The 27837-nt window shown below is 38.0% G+C and overlaps 1 protein-coding gene across 5 annotated transcripts in view; it reads right to left on the bottom strand.

Moving 5' to 3' along the window:
- The window catches only part of PMS1 (PMS1 homolog 1, mismatch repair system component), a 48154-nt gene that overhangs the window by 17078 nt on the left and 3239 nt on the right, over positions 1-27837 (bottom strand). For all 5 annotated transcript variants that reach the window (XR_015258902.1, XM_086750788.1, XM_086750785.1 and 2 more), the window contains exons 2-9: positions 27670-27823; positions 22712-22894; positions 20529-20631; positions 18825-18988; positions 8659-8775; positions 4725-4847; positions 2673-2816; positions 403-1298 (exon numbers count right to left, since the gene is read on the bottom strand). Coding sequence is in view for 4 of the 5 variants with exons in the window: in XM_086750788.1 (XP_086606914.1) it covers positions 403-1298; positions 2673-2816; positions 4725-4847; positions 8659-8775; positions 18825-18988; positions 20529-20631; positions 22712-22894; positions 27670-27801 (1862 nt within the window). In the remaining variant the exon portion in view is untranslated. The remainder of the gene's footprint in view (positions 1-402; positions 1299-2672; positions 2817-4724; positions 4848-8658; positions 8776-18824; positions 18989-20528; positions 20632-22711; positions 22895-27669; positions 27824-27837) is intronic.

A 27837-nucleotide genomic window follows, 5' to 3' on the forward strand; every position in this document is an offset into this window, starting at 1 on the left:
ACAGTGCCTCGCCCATCCCCATGCTGGTTTTCTTTGACTTGTCATCAGGAGTGACAATATACAGCCAGTCCTTAGGGAAAAAAAAAAAAAAAAAAAGTTTGGAGGATTCAAACAGTATATTTTCTTGCCTGTCATCTCCAAATAACAATTCAGCAAAACTGTCCCTACCTTACTGCTGCATGGCACAGTTGCAGAATGAGTAACACAAATCGGCGGTGCACCTATGCACACAGCAAAAGATGACAGCTCACAATATTGATGATGATCTTGATAAGCCAAAAATCATTTGCTATTCTATTTTTTTCATAGATAACTGGGAAGTCACTTTTCTTTTTTTAAGTTCACTACAGGTGACCGATGGGTAACTACCAGGTTTAGAAGCAAGACAGCCTGAAAACTTACTTCTCTTTTTCTTCTTCGTTCAAATTCTTCCACTGCTCTTCAATTTTCAGTAGGATGTCCTCCATACTGGTCTTTGGATTATCAGTTATCAATTTTGGACGACATTCTTGAGTGAAAAACTCAATTGCAGACTTTGGTTTCCTTATTATTCTACTACTAATTAAGTCATAAGCTGTCACATGTCCGAATTTATCACTTATCACATTTCTTTTCTTTATGCTTTGATTTGATATTTGTGGATCATTGTTTTGTTCACCAGCATGCTCATTTTGCTTATTAATTCTTTCTCCAACTTCAGGAATAAAAATCTTAATAGGTTCCAGGTTCTCTCCTAGACTGTTTTTAAATCCACTTCCCATACTCCAATTATCAGCAGAGATTTCAGGTAAGTCTTTAGGGACTAAGGTTTCCTCATTTTTTTCTACTTCATCAATATTATCAGAACTCAAAAGATGCTCATCGGCCTTTTTAGACTTGGGGTCCACAGGAACACTGTTACTTTGAATATCAGCCATATTCTGGCCATTCTGTTCCCCCTCACACAATAAATTTAAGGAACTGTCTGGAAAGGCATTACTCTTAGAAACCTCTTTTTTGTCCAGGCGACTATGTACATTATCACCACAAAATGTCTGATGATTTAAGCAGATCTCTGTGTTTTTTCCTGCTTGACAGTTTTGCACATCGCTGCTGAATGAAAGGAATGAAGTATGAGCATGTACATCATCGTTTCCAGATGGTCCCATTTCATTAACAACCACATCTGTTTGTTCTGTTCTATAAACAAACATGTCTTCTGAGGTAACATCTGTTTTATTACTTTCACCAGGGACTGTAGCAGGTAGTGGCCCATACAGTGATTTCAACACATTTTCAACAGCAAGTAAGACCGATTCCTGGGGAAAAAAAACAGAGAAAAAAAAAAAACCAAAGCAACAAACCACCTAACAGAAAAGGCACACACATAAGCACACCTGAAAATGTAACTGACAGATATTGAGAATATAGAACAATAAGCAAAGTTACATTATTCAGAATATTTTTTCAGACAAATGTGGATAGATTATTGCATCAGTTGTTCACACATGCTCAAAAAGACTCTGAACTGGACACCTTTAGCCTCAAATATTTTGTCATAGCTATTGTGCTTCACAGGTTTACTCCGATATCACAAAACCAATTAACTGCTTTCTTTATAACAGTGTATTGACTGCTTAAACCAGTATCAGGTAAAGCTATTCCCACCTACTATGGAGTCAGAAGCTTATAGTCAGGAAAGATGCACCAACAACATCCCGTTTCATGTAAGCGTGTTTGTGCAGGTGCTTTTATGGTGCATGCTTCCAAGACAGCTTTGCACCAAATAATGGAAAAGAAAAAAAAGATGAAAAACCCCACAAAATTTTTAAGAAATAAACCAGCCCTTTTTCTAATGCCAAATGAAAGTTTTAAACTAGATCAAATGTGAGAATGCTGTGTTAATTTTCATACAAGTGACACTTAACAAGCAGTATATTTATAGGATAAACATAAACAAATATAAAAACTTCCAGTGAAGATGGGGATTAACATACTTATGTGACTACCTACATTCTCTTTGAATAACCACCTTACCTATGTAGGCTTCGTAATTTCTGTTGCACTATTTTTCACATTAAGTGCTAATAAGTGAAAGTGAGCTGATAGAAATCTATCACTACATAGCTTCTAAAACATACATGTTCTACACAGATGGTCTACAGTTCAGGTCTTCATAGTATGAACAGGATATCTTGAAACTTAAGCCATGTCAACAATAATCTATACACATAACTGCAAAATATTGCTTTTACCAGAAATCAACTCCCCATCCCCACTCCCACATTAATGTACGTGGTATTTAAAAAGTGACTACTTAGTGTCATTATAAAGTTAAGTATGAGATTTCTGTAGGGACACAAATCATAACTCCATTTAGCTTCCTGCACTATAAAGCCATCTGAAAACAAAGTGATACACACACTTATATCTGACAGTGTAAAAATTATCTTTGAAATTAACTAGAAAATTAATTTTGAATAATCCTCCACTTAGCCTGTTCAACACTTTTCAAACAAAACAGTCCTAGGATAAAGGTAAGCTATCATGTAACTAAAAAAAAAACAAACCAAACAAAACCCAAACAAAACTCAGTGGCACTGTTTACCTTTAAACATTTCGGTAGTCCCAGAAGCCCTTATTATGCTTCAGTGAAAGGTGACAACTCAAAAACAGATTAAAATCTTAGTTACCTTATAATGCAGTAAAACCTGAGTTTTATCAGGCGTTAAATTCACATCCACAGCAGAGCCAGGGACAGTAATAGTCAAAAAGAAAACAGGATATAAACGAGTACAGTCCTTCTGCGTCACCACACTGTAGTACTGTCGAATTAACTACAGATTGATTCAACAGAGAGATGTCAGTACAGGCAATAAAATAGACGTGAAGGCACAGAAACAAAATTTGACATTATAAAAGCATAATTGGTTTGTTGAGGGTTTCTTTGAAGTTAAAGGAACACCAAAAAGTTCCTCGTGGATATACATGTATGACAGAATATTCACCAAAAGGTGAATTCAGCCATTGGTGATTTCCACATCTCCACAGCTAATTTAAAAAAAAAGGAGAAAAAAAAAAAAAAAAAAAGACCAATTCCAAGACACTAATGGTAGCTACTTTGACCTTCTGAATGAATGTATTGATCACACTTGGAAGAAAAGATGTGATATGATCAAATTGGACTGCAAATTCAATACCTGCTTCCTCAATCAACACACATACTATTATCTGTTTGGTATTTAAAAAAAAAAAAAAAAATCTTATAGCATGCAATTACATTGATGTCTCTTTCAGATAAACTAAAGTCTGGTTGAGAAAGTAGCACTTGCACCACAGACCTGCCCTTTTCCCAGAACAGGATTAATTTGTTCTTTTATTAACCCAATTATAAATTTACAGTTTTTCCCAAACTCTGCTTGCCCTTACTATTTTCGCTACACATCCCCCAAAAACTCCTTCAGAAGATTACAAAATTATTTACTTGCTTCAGGATTTTGGTCTCACTAACTAGAAGGATCAAAAAGATCCTTGCATTTCCCTCTAGTATCAGGGATCCTTCAACAGACGTACTGGAAAAAATTATATGTTAACAAGACAAAAAAAAATTGAAAGCATAAAAAAATGAAGAGCTGCTGCAGATAAAATTTTATTTTTAAAACTAATTTTAAATTCTTAAATATTCCTTAAATAACATTCAACTTACTTAAATATTTTCATGTTATTTTAACCTTAATATTCTCACAGTCTGTCCTCAGCTGGCACTGAACTGTAGTAATAAGATGTCCACCAGCACCAGGCAGTGGAAGGCTATCCCTTGCACGACTAGAAGAACAGCCCTAAATGAAGGGCAACGTAGTTTTACTTTGTATGATAATGCTCTCAAACTCATCTTGAAACTAGGCCTCCATGCTCTGGCTAAAAAGCTCTCTCTGTCATAAGAATCAGCTGAGCTTTGAACTCCTGGAAGAACCTGGCACATCAACTACTGCATGAAGATGTATGAGCCTTATTTGTCACTTAACGTACCAACACAAGTTCAGGGTTTACACCTACCAAGCTCTGCTTGCAATTGAAAACCACTTTATTATCTCCACTTTAAAACCTACGCATACACTTCGGCACGAACATGATTTTCTTTCCTGGGGAGGGCAAGGATTAGGACAGCAAGGCTGCTCCAAGAGAGGTGCTGCAAGGTTCAGTAGTACGAGAAACCCAACAGTATCAAATTCTGCCTACACAATGCCTAGCTGTAGCCAACGCTGCTGCACTATCACTTTCATTTTTATCCAATGCATAACAAATTTAAAGCAAAAGTATGTGTATTTGCTTGATAAGCCTACAGCAAGAAACGGACAAAAATCAAAATTTTATTTTCAGAAGAATTCTCTTGCAAGAAACCACATAAAATTCCCTCATGGAAAACTGCACCAGGTGTATGTCTGCAGGCTAACACAAAGAAAGAATCAACTATTCTGGTTTCTTGCACAGAGTATCTGAAATTACATTTTTTTCAACAGCCATAAACATAACCTCCAGCTCTGTGAGCATAAGTGACTGCAGCAAATGGAGTAGAACTGAAGCACAAGGAGCATCAGAGTTGTGGAAGAGGTTTCTGTTGTAAATGCTAATATCTTCACCTGCAATGCTCTTGTTATTATTCTACAGGTTGTAGATTGCATAGGTGTCTCTGTCCTCAAAGAAGTCACGTTTCTATTCCTTGAATAAAAGCTATAGGATGTTACCTTCAGTATTTCCTTCTGATGAACAGGACGATTATTTATAAAAATGAAACTCCTTTCTGAACTTGAAAGGCTTGTCAAAGAACTGTCTGACTCAGCTTTTGGGAAAAATCCGGAAAGATTTATCTGCAAAGATAAAACAAATACAGTACAAAAGTCTTTTAAAGAGAATCTCAAAAAAAGTTTTTTTGAGGTGAGATACTGAAATGAAATTGTACAGGAGTCCAGGTCATTCAAATCCACACACTACTTCTTTAAAGTTACGATACAAAAAAAAAAAAAGAAAGTACTTAAAAAAAAAAAAAAAAAAAAAAAGGGTTGAGAAGGATAGGTTTGCATATATTTTCCTTGATCAATTTATTGAGAAAATTCCTGCTTGGACTGCCAGTTGCACCAGGTTGCTGTCTGCAGCTGAGAGTGGCAGAGAACAATGCCAGCCCGTTCCAGGATTGCTGACTTGCCAACTTAACCCCTGTACGAGCTAAAGGTACGCACTGCTGCCCAGCCTGGTGAAGGCAGTAGTGAGTTACGCTCACGGGGAAAGCCCAAAACACACAATCCCTCCCTTTCTACATGCAAGGCACCTTAAATAGCCTGTCATAAGGCATTTATTCAGGGCACCTAAATTTACCTACGCCACCTGTACCCAAATCATCTGACTCCCAAGAGTGCTGAGCACCCACAATTCACAGACCGCAGTAGAACCTGGGAGCGCATACCACTGCCAAGGAGCCTCAGAAAAAAAAAAATCACATGGTTCGAGTACCCCACGTTAACTTCAAGGTTTAAGATTCTTCTGTTGAGAATCTTTAGGTTAGGGTTTTTTTAGGTCAAGTGAGGCCGATTACTTGTGCTGCCTGTCCCATCACCTCTCCCTCTCCTCCACCAAGCAACTTTGAAACTGTTGGATAGATTTTAATTCAATCTGATGAAGCAGCAGAAATCCCAAAGGTACTACATTTCCACAATTTCCCTGATAACTGACAGCTGTTTGGAGAGAAGAGCCTCAAGATAACGACCTTACTGAGGAAGAAGCAATTGTAACTTTTCAAGAGACAGGATCCACCAGCATGTAAACATTGACATGCTGACCAGCCCACATACTGCCCCATACGTGGTCCCACTGCCACTCGCCCAAATAGGTGAAGGAACACTAGGGCATCACAAGGATGGAGATTTTAGAGACAGAGGAAAGTCTGCAGAATTGTCTGGTAGCAGGGTGGATCACAGAACACAGAAATCAGACCTCGTTAGCTTTGCTTTTGGCAGAACCACTTCTATTTACTAAAATCCACATTATCATACATTTGAAACGGAATTTAAAATCCCTGGGATTTGGCCTATCCTTCCCATTCACCTACGTCATGCCAGCTATCTGCTCATGTGCTCCCTTATTCCCTCTTGACCTTGTAATAAGCATTCTAAAGCTGGAGTGTTCTGGTCAGCAACGTCGCACATAACCAAACACCACTGGTCAAGTTAAAGAGGTGTCAAATATCTGTTGGATGATTATCAGAAAACAACATGCAGCACTTCTAGATTTTATTCTGCAACTTTAGAACATCCTGAATGTTCCTCCTCTATGCTTCAAGCTCCTTTTCTAATTCCCAAATATTTGTACAATCTTTCACTTCAAACAGTATTTTTATAAACAGACAACATTAAAGCAAAACTAAAAGTCTCTGAATAACTGATTTAAGAAGTTGCCAGATTTAGAAATGACTGACTGCTGTTAGTATTTAAAGCCACACAGGATATCAGTATGCTCATTAATAGTTAGCAACATTTTCCAAAAGTAGACTTAATTACTAGAATTTTCATATGCAAAAGCACATGAAGCACAAAGACAAAATTACAGATACTGGAAAATATTACAGAATTTTTGCTTTTAAATTTGATCAACTGTTTTCAAAATCAATACTTTAATAAAAACTAACATATGTATTAAAATACATCTGTGTTGAGTTGAGAGTAGAATGTCTGTCTTAAGTACTTATCTTTTTCCCAGTAGCATGTGTATCTGCTAAACTTAACCTCCACAGAAGAAGGAGAGAATTTCCTGTGTGAAAGCTTTCAGCCAAAATAAATCCATCCATTTACAAGAGTGCAGATGTGAAAAGCATAGATGTTCTTTTGTACACGTAAGAAGTCATGTAAATTTTTACTTTCTTAGTTTTCTTTTTATTTTACAAGTAGCTCCTGAGTTTGCATGCTTTGGAGTCAGCCTGAAATGTGTTCTTGTTTCATTCAGTGCTCATAATGGAGATGTTTTGAAGGCGGCCAGTCTTTAAAATCCCTGGATCACTTGTTACAGAAGTTTTAACTCCACAGTTAGTAAGGTACAGCTTACAGAAAGTTGTTTATTAATAACATTAGTTTTGTCTTCAGAGTAGACATTGCAGCAAAGGAGTATGAAGCTACACAATGAACAAGTAGGAAAGGAAAAGAATTAAAAAGCTGCCCTCTGTTCTGTGTACTGAATGAGGCATGGATCTAATGGGAAGGAAAAAAGCAGCATGTGCCTTGTCATTAAATACCAATCCCAATACCTGCACACAAGGGAGAAAGAAAGGGTTACACAGGCAACCTTAATTCTGCCATTTCATAGTGTTTGGCTGTTTAGTTTAGAAATCTCCGTGGTTTCTGAATGTAGATTTGTGCGTGAGCAATATGCATGGATCACTAATACACCTATAAATGATGCACGTGGTATTTTACACACTATTTAGAGACAGAGAGAAATGGAATGTTCCCCAACTTCTATTCAAGGAATATGGATGCCTCATGATATAGCAGAGATGTAATGTGAGAACTTGAGTGCCTCCTTCAAGCTAGTTCCTTCTAAACACCCCTATGTCAAGAGCCCCCTGCACTTGCCCTGTGAGGCACACCCAGCCTGCATTCAGGTATGAATGACTCTGGATGTTCTGTTCAACATAAGCAACTAAAACTTTGTAAACTACAAGAAGCAACTTTTATTTTTTCCAGTCATTACCCAGCATACATATATATATAAAATACAAGCATTCTTACAAACTCAAGATTTAAGTCTGAATAATGCTATTAAACTTTAATATATATATTTTTTTCAGGTGAATGCTATTCAGATTTTAGTGCTATTGAAGTCCGAACAACACTACCAAACACAACTTACGATGCTGCATTCAGCATGGTAAGTTGTTTTTAATAGAAACTGTGACTTCACAGATGGTGATTCATCTAATCTATGTGACTGGTCAAGATTTATTACTACAAGATACACGAAAATGCAATTTTGAAGGATCAGCAGTAGCAAGACAACCCTTTATAAGAATGTCTCCAACAAAAATGGGAGCAGAGTGTAAAAAATTTGGAAAATATTAAACAAAGTAGAATATAATGGGGAATTCCGTCAATTTCAAGAGGGGCAAAGAAAGACAAGTGCACAATTTTTTTTTTTTAAACTAACTAGTATTTCCTTGAAATATGTTTAGTGGAAATTTGGCATAACTTGCCTTCTAAATATGTGCTTCTTTTGCTACTCAGGTGCCCCTCACTGAAACTGAGGGGATATTCTTTAGAATATAAGGCTAAGAGGCCATGAGGGTAAGAACGATATAAATGCTTAGATATTAATCAGAGGACAACCTGCCTGTGGGCCAGGAATCCCAAATTAGACAGCTCTGAGCAATCAGCAATTCTGCATTTGTCATCACAACTGTTTTTACTGCCATTTGATCAGTGCCACATGAGTCCTGACTAGATGATTCTTGGAGTGGATTTTCAATCACCAAACCAATTAATTTTACTGAGAGGACAGTAATAGAATCAAATGCATCAATCAGATGTCAATCTGGAGATAATATTCTCTTTTTCAAAGTCTCCTTTTCGAGTACTGATTTAGCTCTCTTCACTGACCGGCTTTAAGTGGATCTGGGAGAAGGAAGTTTAAACTCACCTCAGGATCTTCACAGCGGTGTTGAAAAGGTACCATACTGCCCATAACGGCTGTTCCCAGAACTGACATACAGGCCATTTTGTGATCCGACACCCTGGTCTTCTGCCAAATAACTGCCTGAAACAAATGGCACAGAGTCAAATTTTTGACGTTATATTTATATTTGTTGAACTCAAGTCGTATCTATGAACATGCATATGCAACTGCACACATACTGTATATGTAACATTCTGTACTTTGACCCTCTTACATCCACAACTTTCAGTGTTAGCACACACGATATGGTGCTTTTTGGCATGTGTTCTCATACTGTATTACTTATTTCAACTCGTAGCAATCGGAAAATTAAGCAAAGCTTGTATTTATGGATGTTACATGGCTAATCTGGACTTCTGCACTTGAAACAATTGTTAAAAACACATCAATAAAAATACTACTTCCCCTCTTTGATATATAGCAGTAGGTCATGTGTTTTTTTATCGAGTATATAAATTGAGGGTTTATGAAGTGTCTCTGGCATTTTGGTCAGCATTTGAAGGTGGACACTTCAATGCTTATGATACTTAAAAGACAGGCTGGTTTGGTAGAAATCTGGCTATTAATCATCCAGATGTCCATTCATCACCTGGATACTCTAGGTCTATGACAAGCCTGTTAAAAAGGAAAACAGTTTCTAAGGAAGTATTTATAAGGAAAGTAGTTGTTTGTCTAATGAAAACTTTTGTCAAGTTAGGATAGAGGGATATCTGCTCTACCAGCTACATATCTTGCAATACTACTGCAAAGATTTGATAAATACACTAAGGCAGCATGAACTCAACTTGCGTCAGAAGTCACCTGTTAAGTTCACTTACATAAAGGACGAGCTACTTCAGGAGGTGAAATTTTTCTCTCACTAATCAGAAGCCCTATCCTAAAGAGTCACAAATTTAACTCTGAATCTGCTGTCTTTTATTGCTGTGTATCAGGAAGAAAAACATTTTTGCTTAGTTGGCTTTCTGCTCCTAGGCAACTGAGACTGCTAGATTCAGATAACGCTTTACATCTATTTCTGTCACTGTTAGCTGACTTGAGTGCATTTAAACATGCAACGTTCAAACACAAAAGAAAAAAAATGCAGCAAGTTGCACACGAAATCTGACATTACAAGTTTAAAATTGATGTTTTATATAGATGCTAGGTGTCCAATAAATTCAAAATGAGTTCATAGTATTCCGGTACAGGATGTTATGTGAAAGCATGGTAAGCAAGCAAAGAATACACATACATCCATCTCAAGAAATGCAATACATTGCCTTAAAATTCCACCTGTCTAATGGGATATTTGCTGGCCTTGAGGGGCGAATTCCACAGAAGAACACAGTGCTCCTGTAAAATGATATTCCCTTCTTACAGGACAGGTGGAATTTTAAAGCTTTGAGACTGTTGAGCCTCAAACTGTTTCCCAAATATTTAATTTTCCATTTCCAAGTCACTCTGCAGCATTTGTCAAGTGGGGCTTTTTAGTCCTGCCTGAATCTAACTCACCTCCTGCACACCAGCCTGACAGCCCTTTGCACATGCTGTGACCACAGCTCTGCCATCCTGCCACGAGTGCAAACCCCCTAAGCGTAAAAGACAATGTGCGTCAGGGAGGACAGGGAATACAAAAAGCGGAGAAGGAGAAACAAGCGAGTAGAGCCACAGGCCGGGTGTTCACAGCTCTGGCAAGGACAGTCCCCACCATGCTTCAGCAGCAGGCAGCAGCAAAGGAGAGCCTGGGGTTGCCCAAAGCTTGCTGCCTCCCAGCTTCTCTCCTCTACACCTGCTGTAAATCTCCTCAAAGACATTTTGGAGTGATGAAAGAATTTGTCCTCTTCTTTAGAGCTCCTCTTATAAAACACATCCTGTACTGCTTCTATTTTAAAATCGATTACTTAAAATGGAAACACAAAGTGCCAAGCAATTTGTTCTTTGCGGGATATATTTTAAATTAAATGCTTGTGACCAAACTGAAAAAGACACTTGTTACATGACTAATATAAACATCATGCTGTTTATTTTAGGTTATACTAGTGTGATGCCGCAGGTACAGATATAAATCTTAGCTGCTGATTAAGGGAAGGTTATTACACTCTTGACCTGCTGAATGGCTGATACTCAGGACTGTGAAAAGATCACTTCACTAAGTTGGTTTTAAGAAAGCTGTGGAAAAGGAGAACTTACTAAATGCAAACTTGTTAAAAGTAGATACTGTTAGTAAGTTCAAGAGGTATTTTTTAACTAGTGATATATTTATCAGATATTAAGACTCAGAACTATAGACAAAATTTTAGGAACTAGTTACGACTGTAGGTTAAATAAAAGCCTACATGCTAAAGAGGCCAGACAACTTCCAAATTTCTATGCCATATAAACACAGATTGTGCATTCATTTTTAGCCCTGACTGCACATTATGAAGCAACAACACAGAAACAGCCAGTAATTTAAAGAAAATTATTTTTCTAGAGTCTCTAAATGTATCAACAGGCATTTAAAAAAAATCCACAAAGAAACAATGCCTGTTCAATTTAATTTATTTCAGAATGTGCCTGTTTCCATGAGACCCCTGCAACACCCTATTTTTTTAACCTTGCTTATACCCTTTAGTTTAGCTAAAAATACACACCCACACACACCCCCCATATTTTTTTTCTAGGTCATACAAAGCGGGTGTCCAGGATGAGCCAAGGAAGAATCTGACTCTAGTCAGTATGATGACACTGCAGAAACAGCCTACTCAAAGATATATTATTACATACGGCCCATCTTAGGTTTTGCTAGAGCTAGTCAAATATATCCCACCTCCCTCCTTGTTTCATTGAAGGAGATTACATGATCTAAAGCTTACAAAATGTCATAACATATGTAAAATCTATTGCACATATATAGAAGATAAGTACGTGTGTTTGCGTCTGTGCGTATGTATTTCTCCAAAGCCAAGCCCACCAAAGCCGCTCTGTCACTCCCCTCCTCAGCTGGACAGGGGACAGAAAATATAACAAAAGGCTCGTGGGTGGAGCTAAGGACAGAGAGATCACTCACCAGTTACTGTCATGGGCAATGCAGGCTCAACTTGGGGAAATCAGTTTAATTTATGACCAATCAAAACAGGGTAGGGTAATGAGAAATAAAACCAAATCTCAAAACACCTCTATCCCTCCCTTCTTCCCGGGCTTAGCTTTACTCCTGAATTCTCTACCTCTTCCCCTCAAGTGACGCAGGAGGATGGGGAACGGGAGTTGTTGTCAGTTCATCATGGGTTGTCTCTGCCACTCCTTCCTCCTCAGGGGGAGGTCTCCCCGCATTCTTCCCCTGCTACAATGTGGGGTCCATCCCACGGGAGACAATCCTCCATTAACTTCTCCAGTGTGGATCCTTCCCATGTGCTGCAGTTCTTCACGAACTGCTCCAGTGTGGGTACTTTCCATGGGGTGCAGTCCTTCAGGAACAGGCTGCTCCAGTGCAGGCCCCCCATGGAGTCACAAGTCCTGCCAGGAACGTGCTCCAGCGTGGGCTCCTCTCTCTCCAAGTACGTGCACGCATGGAGCACGCATCTCTATTATTTCAGGATGCATACACGTAGCCCAAAAGGATTCCTTGAAAAATAGGTAAAGAGTGGAAAAACAGTATACAATCTCTTCCCACTGGGGTCCCTAGTATATGGCACTAAGGAGAATAAGAGCTTAAAACCTAGTAGGCTCCAACAAAACTGAAAACATTGCTGCCTGCCTGTTAGGAGGGCATACAAACAGGAACAGAAACAGGCAGTAATATCAAAAGTTTGACTTCAGCCAAAGGGAAACAAAAAGACACCACCTTCTTCTGCTTATGATGCACAGATGCCTAACTGCAAGGGCTGGCACGTTCTTTTCAGTGGAAGAAAACCTATCAGCTATGATCAAGAAGACACCAAGATAAAGTCTTAATCACATTCTTTAAAATCCCAGCCTTGAAAAGCATTGATGTTGTTTATCATCTTCATGCCGTAATTGGTGTCTTGTTTCAACGGCAATGGTAAGTTATCCTACTAAAAGAGAGCTCTTGCATAATCTTCCCTTGAAAACAGGGATCACGGCAGTTTTTCAGTGTAGTATTGAGAAGAGTAATGCAACTCTCTACATAATCAGAACTATTCTTCCATATATTTTATACTTGCCCCTGAGGGATCAGTTGTCCCATCCACTTCATAAGTGATGATGGGACAACTACCAGCAGAGGTCAAAACACCATTTTTCCCCTTAGCAGATGCAGATGACATACCTATCTATCTCATGCACATCAGCCATTACAGCTATCAAGGGGATTTGTTGAAAGACAGTAATGTTCTGACATATTTCCCTTTTGTGATACAAGAGCACCCTCTCAATGAAAAGGCTTTTTTGAGCATCATGCAGTGGAGAAATGCTTGGATTTGGGAGCTGGAAGGTAAATTAGGAGAGGAGCTAAGAGATATTACAAGGAGACAAGGACTTTCATCTGGCAACACAAGTCTTCAGAGCTTTTCAAGAATTACAAAGACTACAGAGAGACTTCTGAGTTTTTTGGCTGCTTTAACCACACATGTTCAACTGCAGGTGTTTAGAGAAATTACACTTCCATAGAACAAAAAAAACCCAACCAAACAAACCTAAACAAATGGTTAAACTACTGTCAAAAACCCACTGTTTCTAATCCCAAACTGGCATTCAGAGGATGTACATCATTATAGTGAATTCCACTTAAATAAAGGAGATTTAGAAGTCTTTTGTAAAATAGTTGTTAACAAAAGTAACAGAGAGCATACCTAACTGTGACAAAGTGCATTGGTAAGGAAGAAGGCAAACCCCCAGGCGGCTTTGGAAACATCTTTTTTCTGCTAACCTTTTTTAAGCGTACAAAGCAAGTGTGAAAGCCTTGCAAGAGCTAAAGGCACATCTCGGATTCTGCAACACACACCGCATATGTGAAACAGTAATTGTTTTGAGATTTCAGACATATACTGTGCTGTCATTTGAAAAAAGTGATGGATGAGAAACTGGAAACCCCAAGGAATTAGTAATAGGATATAAAGCATTTCACCTCTAGGTCACCAGTTCAAATTCAACCAGGTTGGTAGTGACCAAAAGTAGTTACCATCTGGCAGCTGTTCTCTGGCTGATGTAAATTGAGTTGAGGGTCTCAGCGCATTTCCTAGTGGACAGGTGTCCTCAGCACAAAAAACACCATAATTAACTCTCTGTTTGCCTTTCTCAGCAAAGCCACTGAACAATGAAAGTAAGTAAAGACTGAGATATATTCCAGGTCAGCATGAAAGCATGTTGGCTCCAGAGCACTGCAGGTTCTTAATCATAATTCCTCTTTATATTTTAAGACACACAGATTAGGGAGAGACTTAATTTATCATCATTACATTAAACAGAGTAGCTGTTCCAATTCAAGAAAGACCTTACATGCCGCTGTTCCTACTCAGTGCAGATTTCTTTTTAACATGCAGCTACAGCAGAGTTTGGAAGCACAATGAATGAGGACTCAGACGCAGAAAACAGACTGGTTTTGGACTACTGGATACAGACTATAGGTTGAGATTATCCAACTTTGGAAATAAGGGGAGACTTACTGTAAAGAATTAAAAAAAAAAAAAAAATCAAGATAGTATCCTTTAGGTCAACACCAACCACAACCACAAATGGGATTTGGGGAAGAATACCATCCACAGTTATAATAATGGACCTCCTGCATCCAGAAGTTCTGACCCATGTCTCTCTCAAGAAGCAAACAAGACATAGCTGTAGGCAAAACTGTGTGTGACCAGGCTTCAAGATATTATACATGAAAAACACTGGGAAAAAAATACTCCCTTATGCAGATTTTTCCTCAAAAGGAACTGGAAAAGGTATTGACTCTACTTATGGTTCACTTGTGCTTCACTCAAGACTCGGGACCAGTTGTGTATGGTACAACTTGCTGATAGGCACCATCTAAACCACATGTTGCCATATTATATCTGAAATTGTTAAAACAGATATAGTTATTGGGTGTCCTCCCTTCCTGTGGAATAAGGCAACTAGAACAGAATTAAAGTATTCCGTATCATCAGCATTTCAATGCACATTTCTTGAACATCAATGGCTTTTAAGACTGAGTCAAGGGCTACTGGTGTTAAACAGTGAAGTGTGTGAAAATTGTTGTTCTAGGGAAGAGCCCTGCAGCACTTCAGGTAAAATACAGCCAGAGCTCGTAGGTAGCTAGAACGTGGCATTTCAGGCTGAAGAGTCTGACATGGTTTAAGCGGTAGCTGACTTTAGAATGTCCTTAGCACGCCTTCAGATAATGGTAACTTTAAATAAACTTGCTGAATACTCATGTAAATTATTTCCATTTGGCTGTCTCATTATTCAATATGCTTTCAAGGAACATGGTGATGAAAGAAGAAAAATACCTCTTTCTAACATAACCATACTGGCAAGAGGATCAACATTATCAGTATTCAAAGAATGTCTTGGCAGGATAAACCTTCATAAAAAGAAGGAGCACTAGCTAATCCAAGTTGTCAAAATAGCAATAGTACTTCAAGGGTTGATCTGCAAAGCGATTCATTATTTATTGCTAATGCAAACAAAACATTCTAAGCAGAAAGAGCAAGTGAGTATTTCCTATCTTGGAAATCCACGGACAGAGAATACACAACAAACGAACCTTAGGATATCTATTTTCTTTCTTACTAGAAAACAACCCAAAGGCAGGAAGAGCATTGCAGTACTTCACAGAAAAGAAATCAGACACTTAATGGTAATATTTTCATCTGAGCTAACACAGATATGAATGTGGCACAGCAGCAAGAAAAAATTCTGGAAATTTAATTCAGAAGCACAAGACATGTACCATTAAAAAAAAAAAGTATTTTATTCCCATGGCGGGAATAAAACATGCAAAGTATTGTCCATCCTAAAAACATATATACATTCAACAGCTCAATAAGATGCCTGACTTTCCAAAATAAGTTTCTGCTAGAACCAATTAGGCAACCATTTTCAGATGCCTAATCTCAGACACTTTTATGAAATTTTCAGTCTCATTATGTTTTTCCTTGGTAAAGCCAGGGCTATGCTTTCTTCCATTCTCCTTTCATTCCTCAGAAAATACAGGACTTTAAAAATTATTTTTTAAAAATGTACTGGTTTTGTCACTTATTTTCAAGATTTCTTAAATACACTGTATTGCACTACCCTTTCAACACTTTCAACCCATCTTTCTTAGTCTACTTCTGTAATACCTCATCTCTGCTACCTTCTTGCTCTTTTAAGCCTTGGAACCTGATCTCACTCCTGATGTATATCTTCTTCCATTGCAACAGAAAGTATTGGCTCAGCCTCAAGAATTTGGGATTCTAGGAACTCCTCTGAATAATGGCACATACATTTTTTTAAAAACTAATATATAATCTATGAAAAGGCATTCTAAGAAGCAGATTATTTCTCCTAGTGCATTTCAAACAGAAGTACAACAGTCACCACCAAAAGGAAGAAAAAAAAAAAAAAAAATCACAGACAACCCTATCAAGTAGAGTATTATTCAAGTACAGATATACTGTAGTATCACTATAGGAAAAAACATCTTCTGATCTGAATTAAAAATGACAACAATATTTAGCATCTGAAGGAAAAAGAACTAATGAATATTCATCTTTTGTGATATTATGGTAAAATGGATGCACATAAACCTGTTGAAAGTTGTTCTGCATTGGAATTTCGTAATTTCAACTTTCTTAAAAGGTATGATGCAATAGGTAATTTTTATTTTGTCAGGAACTAAAACAGCAGTAGAAATACAGGAATCCTCAAAGTTTTTTTAACATTGTATTTTAACAATACTTTAACAAGTATTTTAACATTGACCTTTAAAGGTCCCTTGCAACCCTAACTATTCTATGATTGCCAGACTATTTTAAAGCATTTACACATACACATTTACCATACAATCTCTTCAGCCTTTGATTTTCCCAGCTCAGCAGCAGCTACTGAGCGACCTCTTGTGTTGAAACATGTCTGAGCAGTTCTTTTCTTTTTTTTCTTCTCTAAATAAATTAAATGAGCACAAGGCTGGCAGTGCTGAATGAAGAGACCATCTCTCTCATTACAATGAATATATACTGCCTGCAGATAGCATTCGTACTGATTTACTCTGCCTACTCAAATTGTGTATTGTGCTCTGAAGCTAATATGATAGGTAATCAAAACCAATATGCGATAGCCACTATCATATGCTCTCCACACCATTTTTGCAGTAATTATTGTGAAAAAGACACTTGACAAACTTCTTGCACATTACTGCCATTGTATTAAAATAAGCATGCAAAAAGAAAACCAAGATATGTAATAGTCTAATCAAAGAGGATAAAAACCAAAGCACCGTGAAAAAAACCTGCAACTTGTCAGCAGCAATCTCACTGCTGCTCCCCTCTCCTTGTTCCTCTTTTCCCCCAAATTACTACTGTCTTACTCAGGAGTCACATTCCCATGCCTCTATGCCAGCACCCAGAGGCATCAACAGGAATTTCCAAACAGACCACAAAGGCTCACACAAACTCCCTAGGCAACCATGCAATAGATGTCTAGTTCAGAAAAGTCAACTGAGCAACCATCTTCAAAAATAAGATGTTTCCCAACACAGTATATCAAACTTAAGATCTGTAATAGAAGATTACAAGCTAGAGTTGCCACAGAGGGCAAATAACGGTCCACAGAAGGCACTGGCAATGAACTGTACTAACTCCTTGCAGTAGCCAAGAATAAAAGCCTCAGCTTAACTACAGAAAAAAAATACCACATCCATCAGAGAGGGCAAAACCAAATCACCAATAAAAGATGAAAACAGTTTTAATAACCAACATTTAAGACCAATACTGTGAAAGCACTGTTAGATATGTCAGGGAGCAGAACACAAATTAAGAAGCGCATGATCCTGAGATCTCTGGTTTCAAACTTTCTGTAGTCACAATGAAAGAAAACTGGAAGTAGCTATGCTTACTCAGCTTTGGAATATTTCCTCTGTAGCCACAAAGCAGGCTTTTGTTTTCCACAGGATCTACACTTTGATATTTAGAAATACATACAGCAATATAATCAGAGCATGTTATACAACTCCAGAAAAGGATGGGCAATTTGTTTTCTTCTCAGGAAAGCACAGCGTCATTAATCATTCCTCCAGAAAGGGAACTGAAGTGTGAATGTTTGGTTGACAGAGTAACTGATCAAAATTGCTCAATGAACAGGTCAAATAGCAAGATAACAAACAAAAGTATTTTCTCACAGAAAAAGAATTGGCGAGGGATGTGGCCACAACATGTCACTCTCTACTCTGTGGCAACTTGGAAATTCTTTTGCATAGCTTTCCTCTCAGAGGTGCCAAAAACCGGAGGTACAGACAATAACGTTAGCTACGTTAAATTGGGGTCAGGTAAAGAAGAACTACTCAGTGTGTTATTTCCATAGCTGTGTGTGCAATTTCTGTAGCTGTGTTGTAAAATCACTGTTTGGTATGCTGTGAAGTCGAAGTGGCTTCCAAGTAGCCTCTGCATCCATTCCCCCAAGTCTAAACAAAAATCAACTAGCTCAACTAAAGCCTGTTGTTATAATATATGTTACTCTTACTCACACTAATGTAGCAAATTATTTGGAATTTTAAAATTTTTTTAAATAAAACCATCATTATGTACTGAGTAATTATGACTCAGCATACAGCAAGCCACCTACTCAGACAGATAGCCTAACAAATTGAGTTTTGAGAGATTTTTCAGTTGCCTTAGGCCAACACTTGATCAGGCCTCGTGGCCCAGTCAGGTCTCACTGCTCTGTTGTGCAGGACACCACCACCATCTTTACTAACCGCTAGCACGCAAAATAATTTTCATACTTCATTTATCTAACCAGGCATCCATTGGAACAGACCAAAAGGCAGATCTGAGCCTGAGTTTTAGAAGTTTAGGATCAAAATCTGTAATGACTATATATACATATCTATGAAGGGAAGAAAGACGTCCAAAGCAAACCTAGGATGAAAGCAAATTCTTAGGAATGATATATTTTATCTAAGTATTAGATGAACTGCATAAATTCATCACAAAATTGATCCTTAAGATAGATAATAGAGAAAAACTCATTATTACCTTATTATGTGTTAAAGTTATCCTCAGGTCTGGTTTTATGATACCATATGCTATCAGTAGATCTTGGACTTTTTTCAGTTCTTCCTTACATTTTCTATTTGTTGAGTAAAACTGCTTTCTTACAGGAAGATTCTTAAACAACTTCAGGACTGTTACTGTAGTACCTGCAAGCAGGTGACAAAAAACAAGTAGACATTACACTGAAAGCATAGCACTGACGGGATATTGAGGAAACTTCATTTTTATTTGAAGAGACTTGTCTGTATGCTGCTGCACACAAAATAAACCCTATTGACACTAAATTAGATTATATTAGCAGAAGAAATTAGAGAAGAAATACTTCAAATTAGCAGTCATCCTTCCCCAAAAAAGTACCTATAGATCTCAAGAGCTGTGATTCCCCTCCTTTATTTAGTTATAAGTGCAGTATTAACACTGAGCTCTGTTAAGGCCCTTGACAACCAGTTGCTTTAGGGTAGTGCCCGAAGAGCCAGATACCTCTGTTCAAGGCACAGTACACAGCAAGAGGAGGAATATTCATCTACCACCGCAATAACATAAATTCCTAGCCTGTAAGGATATTGCAAAGTATTAAATAAATGTCACAGAATTTAGTCAATCATTCAACGATTTCAATGAAAGACAAGACAACCGAACCCACAGGCTTTCCAGTCACGGAAAAGACTACAGTTTAAATTTTAAAGAGAGTCCCTGGTTAAAATTAGCTAAAAATAGAGTTCTCTGCTTTAGCTCTTCAGTATTTGCCCACTGACTAGCCCTTGGCAGCTTCTGGCTTAACAGCTCCCTGCAGCCAGTGAGTGCTGAGGAGGAAGGGAGCTGGGTGGACAGTCAGCTAGCCCCTCATTGGCGTATGAGCACTGCAGCCAACTGGGGACAGCTTGTGGGCGTAATATGGACAAGCAGCCGCTGTGGCTCAGCTAGGAAAGCTGAGCTTTATGGAAAAGCTGCAACTGCTTCCTCAGGAGCACATCCTCATCTCAACAAAGGAGTACACTACTTCTCTTCTGGGAATACACGCTGGATGGAGCATGAATGTGAGACCACAGCATGGTCTTAATGGTCCTCGCTGAGCAACAACTAGCTGAGCAGAGCACAAAGTAGAGCAGATGCTACCCCAAACCTACACCATGTCTGAACCACCAAGGCCTGCCTCTGACGTGGGGGCAGCCTTTAACCTTTCACACAAACATGCAGAAGGGTTCCTAGCAACACACCCTTCCTGCAGGTTAGAAAGAACCGTGACTTTGCCTGGTCCTATAGCCATGCTGCTTCCAGCAACTCCTTCGTATAGCAGCAGGGCAACTCCTCCTTTAAGCAAGGATTTTGCTACATACAGAAATATTACTTTGGTCCTGAACAAATCTTACATATACTTATATAGTAACTTTGCCTGGACCTGGGGCATTATATTTTTATAGCTTTTATTTCCACTATTTCAGCTTGAAGACATAATCAGAGAAGGAGAAATTAGTTTATAATTAGTATCTAAAGCAACTTGTAAGACATATTATTTCTTACAATAACAACACATTCTCAGCTGACAGACATAAGGCAAGAAATGCTTACAGCTGCAAAGACTTCCTATCTAGCCTCAAGTCTAGAACAGGTATTTCAACATCAAATAGAGCCTCAGAGAAACATAAAATACTTCTGTTACAGTGCAACACCAGAACAATACCTTACCTTGCCCAAGATGTGAAGGCTTTTTAGAAGTTATATGACCATTGTTATCTAAAGCATACTGAGTGCTGAAATCATCAGCAGCTGTCTTTGTTGTGATCAAAACCTGAAAAGAATGATTTAAAAAAAATGTGTCAATCAAGGATTTGCAAAGTTCAAAAGAAGCTTAGATAAGCTTCGCTACCACTCTTACCATTGTGTTATTTTAGTCACCACAATTACATCTACTTAGTTTATAGAATTTTTCTTCTACAGATTACAGTCACAGAAACAGTCAGCATTATTACTCATACTTCCATCCATTCAATTAAAAGCCATGAATTTCTATCACACTAATACACGAAGCACAGCAATCCCTACTACCTACAACACACACTCCTGTTATTTTCTATTCCAAAACAGGTTAAATAAACAGCTAAATCAACTGATAATTTTGCATTTTCATCCTTCGTCAGAGAAAGCATACTATGACAACTTGAACTCATGTTGGATTCTACAAACATACCTATCAAACAAACAGTATATTATCTTTCCACACCCAAATGTATCTAGCAATCAGGAGTAGCAATGTTTTGTAAGCTGTTAAGGTAATACACAGATTTGCTTTAGTAAGACCAGTCATAAACCAGACGTTCACTAAAACCACAGTTCCCTGAGTTCAGGTATCAACATTTTGATCAACTGAACCACGACACTTTAACCACCTGAAAGACAAAAAGGTTATCGCACACACAGAGCTTCAGGATATTCTGGTGTATTTTAGTGTCTCATATGAATCATTCAGAGTTCAGCCATGCCTCTGGAGAGAAAAACAGTAACTGATTAATCGGAAATTACAATACTATGGACCTACTTAAGGACCAATAGTAAAGTACTTCTTAACTGAAACTTCAGGGAGCAGTTTGGGTAGGCAGAATGCAATTAAATGCCAGGAGTGTTTAATTAACATAATTACTGATCCAAGCATTAAAGTAATATCTATTAAAGTACATAATACACTCAGGTCACCTCCCATCTCTTATGAAACGTACCACAGAGCTGATTAAAAGCTCAGAACAGTCGGCATCCTGCTCTGACAACTCACTAGAAGGAAGCAATGATTGAGGTCTGTCATCATCTGTCAAAACACCAACACTTTTGAAAGCATCTTTGGAAATCTCCATCAAAACACACAACCCACTCCTGCTTAGTGCAATGTGAACGTGGCCGAAGGCAGCAAGGAGTCAAGCTCTAAGATCTCTCCTGACCTTGACAGTTGACTGTTCCAACCAGACACAGGTATCAGTATCTTCTTGCAGGATCTAATCCTTGGCAGACTTAGAAAGACGAATCAAAAACTTGACCTCAGTGCAGCACGCATACAGAAAGGCAGAGCACAAAGGAACAGATAGATGCTATGCCCTTAACAGCCTGAAAACTCTTCAGATGGTTTTGAATCAACTTACTTAATCTCAGTCCACAAGTTAAATCCTAAATATCAGTACACTGTCCTCTTAATACAAACATATGGATCAGATTCAGACAGGACAGGGAGCAAGTTCCTGTTTACTCATATACACAACAAAGTTTGCGCCACTGCAGTCATATACATGTCAAGGAGTCATAGGGAGCCCAACAAGATCCCATTACTTCTGATCACCTAGATAACATCAATGCAGAAATTGTTACTGGAGTGGTGGCTATGTGTGCCATTGGTTCCCTGAAATGATTTCTCCTGGCCACTCTCTGCTGTTCCTCATTTTGACTTACTCTAATTCAAGTAGCAAACTCAGCCATACTCTTTGACATTGTATTTGCTGGTAACACTGAAGAGGGTAAGCCAGTGTTCTAAGGAATCATGTATCTATACCCTGACACAAAAGAGAAGGAAACACTAAGTAATCTGTCTCTGACCTATTCTGACTGTGGAAAACAAACAGAGCACTGCTGCGACCAGTATGACAGAAAGACAGGACTTACACACACACTCAAGAAATCCATACGGCTTCCTAACCATATAACATGACCTCTGGGGAGGTAGAGAAAGGCAGCATACACAAGCCAAACTGTTCAGAAAACATAACCCTGGCAGGCTGCTGGAACAACTCCAAGTCTTTGCACTGGTATTTTAATAAAACTTTCACAAACACACACACACAAAACAATCACAACACAAAAGACTAGACACATTTATAGCAACTGCTCACCTCTGATATGCAGCAAATTGATCCCAAAGCCTCCCCACGAAAACCATACGTTGTCAGCTTTTCAAGGTCCTCAGAAGAGCTTATTTTTGAGGTGTAGTGTTTAACTGCCATAACTGGAACATCAGCAACCTTGATTCCATTGCCATTGTCTCTTACTTCTATTTTGTTAAACCCATAATTCTCCTAAAAATGAACAAAACATAAAAGGAGTACTAAAACAGACAAATAAATTAAGACAGAAGTTTGAAGCAGCTAAGGTTACAGGTTATAGCCATCCAGATAGAAGCAGGAGTTTTGCTTTTTTGAAGAAACTGACCAACCATTAAATGTCTGGTTAAAAAAAAAAAAAAAAAAAAAAAAAAGACAAGAAAAGAAAAAGTCAATGTAATTCATACCCTGTAGTTTGGAAATAGCAGATAAATATAAATACAGTAAATTGAAACAGCAATTAAGTATATTGTTTAAACTGTGATGAAATGCAAAAAATCTAAGCTCAAGAAAAGGATCTATAGCTGGAAAGATAAAGACTTTTCACATATTTTCATTTCATTTCTCTTACCTGTCTGGTATCAATTTTTTCAAACCACCACAGCCCTGTGTCTGTTAAAGTCAGTGACCCCTTACTTAGAATTGTTTCAACTTCACTCTATTTAGGTGATTTCACTATTGCAGAGGTTTTCCAGTCTCTATACTGTCTCTCAGTATAGAGAAGCTGCATTTCTCATGGGAGCAGGGCATGAAAGGGGACAAGACAGAAATAAGAGAGCTTGTAAAAAGGTACAATATGTTACAAAAAGAAATAAAGGTTCTTAAAGGCTCTTCTAAAAACAGGTTTCAAGGAAGCAAAGTTCAATCTTTGTGATTTACCTTTAGATATATGCAATATATATTTTACTGAATTCCGATTTAAATATGTCATTTCAATAAATACCAGCATAAATAACGTAAAACTCTGAAAATGCAGATAATTAGGATAGCTAAATGAAATATGGAATTCAGGTTCTATAACATCTCCAACAGGTGCAGCAAACAAATGCTTCCTTCCTGCTACATTATAATCTGCACATGTAAATCACATCCAAAAAAAAAAAAAAAAAAATCACAAGCCAGGAGGAGAAGGTAATTACAGCAGCAGGATCACTAACTAAGCTTCTTTTACAGACACACACCTGGCTCTTTGAAAAGATTATGATGTAATATACAGAAAAATGTGCTGTATTGTATAATACACCTAGGAGACCTTAAGAGTGGTTTTGCTTATAAAGAATATGTTGAATGAGTGGCTACCACCACTGATGCTGTAGAGAGCGCGTTGCTCACAGAAAGCTGACTGATGAAACAGAACCAACTTTGTCGTCCCATCTGGGCAGAGGCAGTTATGAAAAAAATATAGTGTACCCTGACGGTTATTTCTTGAAGTAAAAAAAAATAATGCAATTAAAAACAAAAGGAAGGGATCTAAAGATATTATCTGGATTCACACATAATCTGCATTTGGAAACATCAAAAGCCTCCAAGGTAGGCACAGAACTATATGTATTTAATGAACTGATACACAATATAAATGTGGATACATTTCACTTTCCATATTAATTAATGGTGCCAAAGCTATCATCAGGTGAAAAACAATGCTTTTGCTAATATTTGAGTCACCCTCCTACCAGAAAGCAAACCAGAACCTAAGTAATACACCTCAACTAAACATGAAATACATAAGGAGACATAACGGGGAAACCACCTACTCCGCAGCTGTACGCTCTAACAAAGAGTTTGACCATTTTACAATAAGTGAGATTTATCTTCTTTAACTTGAATCAAAATGTTACATGAATCAGTCTCTATTTCTTTTTAATATTACTCCTTTTTTCTTGCACACATTTTACTTAAAATATTACAATGCCTGAACTTTGTATTCTGCAACACCCTCCACCATGCTACACGACCTAAATACTACTGAGGTCGTGATGCCGTGAGATGTTAAACTTGCTCTACCAGATCACTGATGCCAAACCTCATGGTTCAACTTCCTCCTTTACTTACAGCTGCACAGTTGCATCTTTGCTTCTGGTACAACTCTTGAGAACTCTAAGGTCAATTCAGCTTATTAAACCGGCACAAATAATACAGTTTTCTTGCTGGCTTACTTTTCTTTTCCATCAGCAAGATTAATGGATTACGAGGCGCAGAAACGTCCAGCAATGTCATGCAGATGGATGTAGGACTCTGCTTTTCCGGCAATGAGATGGATCAGGTGTACAGTGGAACCTCACCTTGAGCTAAGCTTCCTCTAACAAGGTTCTAAGGATTAAAGCTCCCACTTCACACATTGGAAAAAAAGGAGCAGAAATGAGTGTCTGCCTTTTACAACAGCCATTTTGTATAACAGTAGCAAGCCTGTAGCTAAGATTTGTTCTTCCCAAATTGCAGTCTGCTCCAACTACTACACAGGCTGTTGCTTATCTTCTCTGTTAATTAAAATATGCAGGTCTCAGTCAGACTGTGAAAATTATTCTCATAAATTCCTGTTGTTAGGGGTCAGTAGAGAAACTGACAGACTGATGCCCGTGGAGTCTCTTTATCCATACACAAGCAATTATGCTGCTGCATCAATGGGTTTTAGCATACCTGAAGCCAGGACATCACATCAAGAATAAAACCATCATTCTACATATGCTTAATGCACAGCCGTGCACAGGGGCAGTTGACCCTGCTGCTAACAACCAGGCAAGCTCCACCACGTTTGTATTTCTAAAAGTAACAAAGCTGAAGTTCAAATTAATAAACAGATGCCACTCAACACCTTACAGAAAGGCCACAGTTCCGCTTCTAATCAAACGACTGGCTTATAACTCTAATTAAAGTAGTATCACATTATCTAAAACTACAACATAAACTGATATTTTTCCCAGTGTTGTGTAAAGCTAGCTGATGCATGGTGCAAAGAGGCTCAATAACATCACCTATTGGAGTCTGGTCAACCAAGAAGTTAACCAGAATAAGACACTAGCCAAAGCTTCCCAATACAACTGACCACTGCCATGGTTTCTACCCAAGAACCATTCCACCTGCAGGTTAACCTCCGTCTGTGTCTCCAAAAAAGCCATTTCTGCCTCTGTTCAGGCAAACTGGGTAACAAGCTAGCCCTTCTAATTCATCCGGAAAAGGTTAAAACAATGAAAATGCTGCAAGTTTCAGGCAAAAACTATCAAGCTGTAAAATGAAATCTCAAAGTTTCTGTTCTCTATTATGCTTCTGAACCAATCCAGAGTTAATGTGGTCATTGAGCTCTATTATGTGGTTGACCTTATTTAAATGTCACGCAATAAAAATAGTATTCTAATATAAAAATATTCTTATTGAAAAAAAAAATCACAGAACAAGAATTCACTGTTTCACAGTATTATTGTGTACAGCTGTGCAAAGTGCAAGTGTTCCCTTTTGCCCTAGTACCCCCAGAATAACAATTAGCAAATCTCATTTACTCACTGACAACCTGTGTAAAGCCAGGTTGGTTGGTTTGTTTGTTTTGGAAACACAGCAATTTGGATGGAGCTGAAATGACAAACAATGTAACAGTAGTGGAGACAACTCACGCACTGGAAATGGTTGAAATTTTTAAAAATCTCTTTTTAATTTATTTGGGATCTCTCACTATGGAAACAGCTGGTTATTGCACTGTGAAACCCATGCTGATTAGAGGGCTCTCTCCTCTGGCCATCTGCATGGCTCTATAATCAGCTCTGCATCAAAAGAGATAAGGTCTGCTTTAACAAGTTTTGAAGGCTCCAAAACTTTCTGTTGACTTCTTCCAGTTATTGATCAGCTCACAGGATCTGATTGTGATACCCTTATCCCCAGAACTATGCACAAACTACTCACTTTGGAGTTACTCATGAAGCAAGATACTATGTTGTCTAAATATTGAGAAGATAGAGGTCATCACAGACCACAGTGAAGACAGAACATCTTCAGCTCACTTAAGGCAAACAACAAATGTTCCTTGGTATCTGCAGGAAACCATACTCAGATGGGAAACACTTGAGACTCATTCAGAACAGACAGCAGTGACATGGACAAGGAAACAAGCAGAAATTGAATCATCCTCCTCCTAATTAAGAGCACTTGTCTAACACTTAATTTGAGAATAGCTTACATATTCACTGTTATTTGCAGGAAAGGAAATTGGATGCAATTCTGGACAAATTCATTTATACAGACTGTAACAACATACTTTCTTACCAAGTAGGAGATACTGCCACTATGCCACTGTTGACAAAATAATGCAAACCCAGAAACACTGGAGGCAAGAGAAGCTGATCAGTTAGCCATTTCACCCAATTAGGGAGAAAAAAGCACAAGTTTCTTACTATAAACAATTTTATTTTTTCAGAAACGATCCTTGAGTGGTATGCCAATTTTTTTTTTTAACATCTTAGAAAAATAAAATGTTAGAAGTAGCCAGTGCTCATCATGCTGATAAGGGATCATGTGGTAACTTGTATTACCAAAACATTTAACATGACCATCACCGACCTCTTCCATTGTTCCCATTTTCACCTTCTTGACAATATTTTGTAACAAGAATTGCGCATGGCAGCCTAGCAGTGAAACAGAAGTGCAAGATCTTTTAAAACAAGCTAGCAGTCAGAAAAAGTAAATTAAGTAAATTCCTAAGTAGGAAAAGAAGTATTAAAGAAGTTGACAGTTCTTCCTTGAGATACACCTAACAGCACAAATATGACTTAGTATTTCAGTGGAGCCTCCAAAAAGTTAAGGGAAACTGATTTTGGACCATTTTTATTTGAGGTTAAAAAACATATATATAAATGCTATTCATACCCTTCCATTCCCAAAACCACGATAGCCTAAAAATAAAAAGTTTGCAGTGAAACAACTTTTCTTGCATCTCATTTTACTTCCAATTCTTTGTGAGAGTAAAAGAAAGAAAGAAGATTTACCAGTTTAATATCGAGATTTGTGGCACTGGCATCCAAGGAATTTTCTATCAGCTCCTTCACCACACTGACAACTGATGTAATCACCTGAGAACTTGAAAGGAGACGAATAGTTTCTGCTGGCAGCTGTTTCATAGTGGAACAGGATTCAGAGAAGCTGCACAGAAAGAT

This window comes from Chlamydotis macqueenii, chromosome 6 (assembly GCF_036417535.1).
Source record: "Chlamydotis macqueenii isolate bChlMac1 chromosome 6, bChlMac1.mat, whole genome shotgun sequence".
In the NCBI taxonomy this organism is placed as follows: Eukaryota; Metazoa; Chordata; class Aves; order Otidiformes; family Otididae; genus Chlamydotis; species Chlamydotis macqueenii.